We start from the raw sequence: 7548 nt of genomic DNA, 5'->3' as shown, positions 1-7548 counted from the left end.
ATGTGTTTTCTTTTCCTTTGGGGGAATTTTACAGGATAAAAAAAGACTTGGGTGGGGCCCTTAAATAAATTAGCTGTATCTAAATCTTTCATATCTCTCTCTCTCCTCTCTCTCTCTCTCTCTCTCTCCCATAAGAATGTAATCACTAAGAATGAAAATGTGTGTAATTGTTCCTGGGCCTCAGCATCCAAGACAAGACGGGTAGAATGCATCCTCTCAGGGACCCTAAAGACGAACCCCCAGCACCGCCTTAAACAGGAGCACTCAGGAGCTGCGGGGAGTTTCACGGGAGTCCTCCCAGCCCCAGACAGGTGGACCCCAACTTATTTCTCTCCCCTCCGCCAACCATTTACACAGGCCACCAAGGACTCGCAGGCGGAACTGAAACTACGAAGGCTGTCGTGTTTGAGCTGCCCTTTCACGTGGACAGGCATTCTACCATCCACAAGACGCTGTGTGGCAAAGTCAGGGCCTGGGGGATAGACTTCCACCTCTGCTCCCCACGCCAAGGCCGGGCCCTCCCGAAGGGGGCCCCCCTGCAAATGCCCCAGGACAGAGCCAGGACAGCGTGGACCTTCCTCCTGCTCTGAACCACCGGGTTTCGGGGAGCTGGATGCTCACAAAAGCAATTTGTGTGGCTTCACTCCCCGTTAGGATCACACTGCCAAAACCTACAGCAACGACACAGTGGCAGCATGTATGACACAGACTTGATAGCTAAGCACAAGCACATGTCGCCCACTCTGAGGAAGCGCGCTGGAGGGGCTGCGCCTGCCCCCAGAATCCTCTGCAGGAGCCCGCCCAGGGCGGCCCTGCCTCTCTCAAGCCCCAGCGCCTCCCCGCAGATCCCCAGGAAAACCTCCTGGCAGGTTTCTAGGAAAAGCCCTGGCTTCCTCCCGCCCCCATTCCCAGTCACTGCACTAGCCTCCCCCTGAGAGCCCCCCAAGGCACGGCCACCACCCCTGGCTGCCCAGCTTCGGAGCTGCAGATGCACCTCGCCCCTTTCATGTCAGATCAGACTTGCAGTTTAAAAACTCTCCCCTATGTCACTCCCCCTCCCAAAAAAGAATATTTTTTCTGCTTTCTAGATCATTCCCAATAGGAACTGGTTTTTAAAGAGAGAGGGGGCGCTGGCCTTGGCAGGGATCTAGGAAGATCCACCATGTGCTCTGACAAACGCTCCCTGTCAAAACGGAGGGGCACCTTCCATCTTAAAAGTCAAAGAAAAGCGACGAGGCCTCTGCAGCTGCTCCCTCCCAGAATGGCTGGCCTCAGTGTGCCCCAAACCTTCAGAAACAACGACGCTGCGGTCCCCGGGCCCAACACCCCAGAACTCAGCCGCCCAGCCAGAAACAAAGAGGGGTGAGATCCAACTTAAGCAGGTACCCCTTTAGCTCCCCCATTCTGGAGCCGGCAGTTCCCTAGCCTGTTCCGACCTGATTTCGTGTCTGTTATTTGAACATGAACACAAACACCACCCTCTCCCCAGAGGAGGCAGTGGGTGCCTCGGTAACCTGTTTGCCGAGTGCGCGTGGCTGTGACACCCCCAGCGCGGCCATCTCCGCCCAGGGCTTGCAGGTGCAGTCACGGTCACGGTCAACGGGTGCATGCGGAAACGAGCTGCGGGTGTGAGTGCGAACCTGCGCGTTCTCTCCTCCGTGCGGGCGCGGGCGCGGGGCCAGAGTCCGACCGACCGGCACCCGCCCTGGGCGCCAGGCCCAGCCCTCAGCTGCTCTTCAGCAGGGGGTCCTCGGCGGCGCGGCTGCCCCCTCCCCGCCCGGCCCGCCGGCTACCTGCAGCCGCACGCCTCCACCACCATGTCCTCGTATTGCTTGTAGACCACGTTGTTGGCGGCGTCGATGTAGAGGATGCTGATGGGGCTGAGGCGCGCGGGCACGCAGCAGGAGGCCGGCGCCGCGTCGGGCGCCATGGAGTTGAGCAGCGTCTGGATGATGGCGTGGTTGGTGGGCTCGAGGTGCGAGCGCAGCGGGAAGTCACAGACGCCCTCGCAGTGGTACGCTTGATAGTCCAGCGGCGCGATGATCCAGTCGTCCCAGCCCAGCTCCTTGAAGTCCACGTGCAGCGGCTTGCGGCTGCAGCGGGTCCGGCTCCTGCGCCCGTGGCCGCGGCCCGCGCCCCCGCCGCCGCCGCCGCCGCCGCCGCCCTGCGCAGCCCGGGCCCCAGCCAGCGCGGTCCGCCGCCTCCTGCGACCGCCAAGGACGGCAGTCAGTGCCCCGGTGCCGGGTGCCGGGTCGGGCGGCTGTTCCGCGGCCGGCGCGGCCCCGAGGGTGCGGGCCTGGGCGCGGATCTCTCGGAACAGGCTCTCCTTTCTCTGCGTGCGGGAGGAGACCACCAGCAGCGCGCGGTCCTCCGCCGCCGCGCCGCCTCCGCCCCGAGCGCCGAAGCCCAGCCGTCTCAGCGCCAGCGGCCCCCGCGCCGGCCCCGCCGAGGCGCGCAGCAGCAGGCAGAACGCGCGGGGGGCGCCGCGCGGGTCCCGGCGGTGGCTCCCGACGGCGTCCGCCACGTCGAACACCTCCCAGCGCTCCCCGTGCAGGGGCTCGGCGGCCCGGGAGTGCAGCAGGCCGGGCGCGCGCGCGGCGTCGGGGCACGTGGACAGCTGCAGCAGCGGCGGGGGCTCCGGCGGGCCGCGGCCGGGCTCCGGGGGCTCGCGGCGCAGCACGCGCAGCTCCGCGCCCACCACCTCGTCCGCGTCGGAAAGGCCGGACAGGTCGAACAGGAACCTCTGGCCGGTCTCGGCTGCCGCTTCGTCTGCAGAGGACGGGCAGAGACAGAGAGAGGAAGAGCAGAAAGTGAACGGAGTTCGCGCTCCTGGCCGGGGGGGGAGGGGGGGGCCTCCTAACTGCAAAAGGCCCGACGAGGATACAGGAGTGAGGCCCGCCGGAGCCGGCGCCCGCCCCCGCGTCTCGGCCTCAGCCCGCAGCTGCCCGCCGGGTTCAGAGTTGAGGAAGCTCCGACTTCCATGGGGCCAAAAGCCCCTCCACCGCGACAGCCCACCCGCATCCACTCATTGTTGAGCTGCGCACCCCTCCCTCCCCGGCCCCCGCAGCCTAGACCAAGACTGCAGTCCCGCCGCCTGCCCCAGAGCCACGGATTTGCGGGGACTAAGTCGGAGGCCAGACTTTCTCGGCTGGTGGCGGACAGAAAGCCTGGTGGACGCATCCGAAGTCGTGCGCCCCTCCCCAGGCCCGGAGACTGTTTGCCTGGGGTCCCGAGCGATCCGGGGGCCGCTCCTTTTTGCTCTGCCGAGCACCTACAGGAGCTGCGGGGTCCCGGCTGTACGGAACAGAACGGAACATTCTTGTCCCCTGAAAACCGCTCCTTCACGCCCTCAGCCCGGTCTGAAAGTCCCAGCCGGCTCCCAGGCGGATTCGTCCAGAGGGGACGCGTCAGCAGGGCTCCAGAGACCCGCCAGTGCGCCCAGCCTCCTCGCTGCGCCCCAGGAAAACAGACCCGGGTCCGGCCCAAAGTCTCAGAGCGATGAGCGCTCCGGGTCGCGATCAGCTTCTCCCAGCGAAATTTCCTCCACCTCCGATGGAGGGAGAAAGGCCGCAAAGGAAGCACCAGGGGCCTTATCAGAAGGGTTTGGGCAGTGCGACTGCCTGGCCACCCTCAGGGCAGTGGGCTACATGAGGTCTCTCGCCTCCAGGACCCCCGTCCCTTCGCTGGCTTCCTCTTTCTCTCTGCTATGACTTAGCTCGGGCTTCCGAATTGTATTTCTCGTCGCAGTCACTCTTTTCTTTGGGGGCTCAGGAAAAAAAAAAAAAGTTGAAATTCCACCAAGCAGCAGATAAGGAGCTCCCTTTGAAGAGGGTCATCTGGTTTCGTTTTGCCCCAAAGACTGCGCAGACTCCCCCCACCAGTGGAGATTTTTGCTCACCAACCACCGTCGCCAGGCCCTCGGCTCCTGAGGTCCGGCTCTTGAGGTCTGAGGTGAGGGCGCTGCCAGTGGCCTCCTGGGGCCTCAAGAAGCCCAGCTCCAAGGTGAAGCTCAGGATGGAGAGGGAGGCAGGAGCCTCCATGAGCAAATGCTATCCCCCAACACACACGTACACTACACACGCACACGCACACCCACGGCACGCTTTCTCCCCAGGGCTGGCTCTGGAGCACTCTCTCTGACCTTGCCCTACAGCCTCTCCCTGCTTCAAGCTGCTGCCACTGCAGCCCCTCCCTCCAGAGGGAGGAAGGACAGGCGGCCTTACCTGCCTCAGCAGCCAAGCTGGCGCCCCAGGAAAGGATTTAGCTCAGGCGGAGGCTGAGGCGGAGGCTGAGGCAGGCCGAACGACCAAAGAAAGGGCATCTGGTGGTTCTGCCAGCCTAGGGCCCTGCACGCCCCAGCTCTCCCCTCACCTGGCAGCCCACACAGCAGCCTTGGGACTGGGGCTTCCCTGGGCCTGTACGCCAGGACCCAGCCTTCCTATGAGTACCGGAGCCTCCAGTCCTGGGGGCGCGCCAGGCCCTAAAGTTCCCCCCAGACTACAGGGCATTGGGCCCAGGATGTCCCTGCACCCCCAAGTAAAGCCGTGTGTGTGTGTGTGTGTGTGTGTGTGTGTGTGTGTGTTGGGCGGGGTGGGTGACTTGGTCAGTACTTACTTTCCAGCCCCATTTGCCATCCCTTCTCTCCTGCCTTTCATGCTGGGTCTCTGGCTGTTTAGAATTAAGGCTGAAATTACTTAAATCTCCCCTATCTATCTGCTTTAATGACATCAATAGAGATTAATAAAATCCAGATGACACAGCAATCACCACGGCCTCACCCAGTCCTACCTTTGGAGGGCCTGGGGGGGAGGGGGGGAGGGAGGAAGGTGGGCTGCTTGGTCCTGGAGAGGCCTGCATTCCTGCCCCATCGCTGGGCCCTTCTGAGTCCTGGACCACCAGCGGGCCCAGGGGCCAGCCCGGGAACCCAGAGCCACACACCTGCACCCAGACGCAGCAGAGACAGGGCCTCTGGGTACCTGGTGATGCCGCCTGCCGCTCAAGGGCCATTTGCGTTGGTCTGATGCCTGCCTCTCTCTCTCTCTCTCATGCCTCTGAGTTACCCCCAATTTGTACAGCCCCCAAGAGACTGGGAGCGGCCTCCTAGGTTGCTGCCATCGTAGAAGAGGCCACCGCCACTACCTCTACGCAGTCCCTCTCAGCCAGACCCCCTCCTCTGGCTTCTCCAGGTCTAGGTCTCCAGCTCAGCCTGCCTGCCTGCCTGCCTCCTCGAGGGGGCCGCCGGCCCCCGGGCCAGGACAACCCCATAGAGGGATGGACCCAGCCCGCTGGGGCCGGCCCGGGAGCTGCCGCGTCTCCCGCCACAATCCAGGCGCCGCAGGTTGGGAAAACGGGCCTCGGCGAAGTTTCTTTCTAGCACCTGAGGCTGGGGCAGGCCGCGCCCGGAGTGGCATGGCGCAGGGGCACGGCGCTGGCGGTGTTCTCCGCCGAGACGGGACGGGATGGACGGGCGCAGCGAAGGCGCGAGTACCTGGGGTCGCCTGGTCTGCGAAGCCGGTGATGGTGTCCGCGCGGCCGTGGCGGCCGGAGCCCGAGGAGGAGGAGGAGGCGGCGGCGGCCCCGGCCGGAGCCCTCCCGGCCAGGCTCCGGTAGAGCGACATCATGAACTGGTGCGGCACCACCGAGCCGTTCCTGAAGCCGGAGCCGGGGGCGCGGCGCGAGGCGCGGGCCCCGGGAGCCGCGGCGGCCGGGGCGGCAGAGGCGCCCGCAGCCGCGACGAGGGTGCGCCCGCCGCCGCCGCCGCCCCCCGGGCTCTCGGCCGGCCCTGCCCCCGCCGCTCGCAGCACCGCGGCGGCTTCGAGCCCGTCGCGGGGGCGGCAGGCGCTCAGCAGCCAGAGGCACAGCGCGGCGGCCGCGCTCAGGTCCATGGGCTCCGCGGGCCGGCCGGGCGGGCGGCGCGAGCTCCGTGGCTCCGGGAAGTCCCCCGGCGCCTTTTGAACATAGTGTTTAATAATGGGGGAAGTGTGCGCGGCGAGCAGCGCCCCCCTCCCACCCCACCCCCGCCGACGCCCGGAGCAGCGCCCCCTGCTGAACGCTCCAGTGGCAGCGCTGCGCCCCCCGCTCCCGCCTGACGCGGAGTCCGGGACCGGAGCCTCCCACCGCGTCCCCACCCCGCACCGGGTCGCGGCGCCCCTACTCTGGACCCGCAAGGGCTGCTGGCCAGAGACTCCCGCACGGAACCAGGCCCCGCCTCCCTTCCCCGCGGCCTGGTGACCCCGCTCCCCCTCCGCCCACGCCGCACCCGAGCCAAACGCGCCCTCCGGGGTTAGGGGCTCCGGGGAACCTCGCGCACCCGCCACCCACCCGGCTTCCTCCCACTCCCTGCGGAGAAGCGCCCGCTCTGTTCCTCGAGCGCCGGGGCGCCGGAGGTGGGGGCGGCGGGACGGCCCGGCTCGGCCCGGCCCGGCCCCGCCCGTCGGTGAGGAGAGCCCGCGGCCAAGGCGCGCAGGGCGACCACAAAGGCGCGTTTTTGATCATCAGTTCGGCTGTCCCCCGCGCCTGCCACAGCCCCCGAAGGTGGGAGCCGGCGGCCGGAGCAGGGAAGGGGGCCCGTGAGGAGGAGAGCGAGCCGCTGGACGGGCAGGCTGGAAAGACAGAAGGCTGTGGACTGACGCTCGGAGAGCAAAGGTTTGGGCGCGGAACGTGCGCTTAAGCGGGAGCTCAGATCTCAAAAGAGCGCAGGAATGACGAAGGCAGCGCCGGGGTGACGAGGAGACTCCCGCGCGGGAGTGGCGCCCCAAGTTCTCTGCGCGTCGACAGTGATGCCCTTCTGCCAGCCCTCTAGGGGTCTGGCTAACGGAAACGGGCCACCGGGTATATTGGGGTGCAGCCAGAAACCGGTGGGCGGCTAAGACCCCCGGGGTGGGGGGAGGGTGCCTCTGTATTTCTCTCACCCCCGCCCCCCTGCAGCGGTTGTCGCTCGCTGGGAGCCCGGGTTGCTGGAGGGGGCGCCCAGCGGCGGTGGCTCCCGGGAGCGCGCTCTCGCGAGCGGCAGGGCATTTGCGTCCGTAGCCGGCAGGGGAAGTTCCTGAGCCAAGTCTCAGGGGCAGGAGCAGGGGAGGGTGGTTGTAGGCGGGTGGGGCTCAGCTCCGCCGGCAGCCGGAACTCCCCTGAGTGCGGGAGCCTCCAGCGGAATTATGAGCTGCGGTTAGGCAGAGCCCAGCGGACACCCGAAGCAGGGCAGGTGCGTGCTTTTCCTTGAAAACTGCATTTGCTACCGAACTGGAAATCTAGACGGCGCATCATGGGCGCATCACGGTCACCTGGAGTGGGTGATCAGCGTCAACGGGATGTCTCAGGACCCAAAGCCACGGGAGGTGCAGGTGCGAGGTGCGGTGCACTCTGACCCAGTTCCCTTGCATCAGCTGCTCCCTCCCAAGCGAACTCCAGGCCCATCCCGGCCACTGGAGACAAGGCCACTGGGAAACAGGGGCACAGGAGGGGCACGAGAGGCCTGGTCAGGGGTCCCTCCTCGCAGACCCCAGGCCCATCAGGTGGGCGGAGAAGAAAGGCGGTGAGATTAGGTTGGGA

At 66.3% G+C, this 7548-nt stretch overlaps 1 protein-coding gene across 1 annotated transcript; it reads right to left on the bottom strand.

The window, feature by feature from the left end:
- Positions 1-1789: 1789 nt before the first annotated feature.
- Positions 1790-5885, bottom strand: GDF7 (growth differentiation factor 7). The gene is made up of 2 exons (XM_054728450.1): positions 5489-5885; positions 1790-2769 (listed from the first exon to the last, which is right to left on the bottom strand). Exons 1-2 carry the CDS (start codon positions 5883-5885, stop codon positions 1790-1792), a joined length of 1377 nt encoding a protein of 458 aa, XP_054584425.1.
- Between the last annotated feature and the right edge of the window lie 1663 nt (positions 5886-7548).

The sequence above is a fragment of the Eptesicus fuscus genome, chromosome 16 (genome assembly GCF_027574615.1).
Source record: "Eptesicus fuscus isolate TK198812 chromosome 16, DD_ASM_mEF_20220401, whole genome shotgun sequence".
In the NCBI taxonomy this organism is placed as follows: Eukaryota; Metazoa; Chordata; class Mammalia; order Chiroptera; family Vespertilionidae; genus Eptesicus; species Eptesicus fuscus.
The sequence above is the reverse complement of the archived record's forward strand: the minus strand, read 5'-3'. Positions and strand labels throughout refer to the sequence as shown.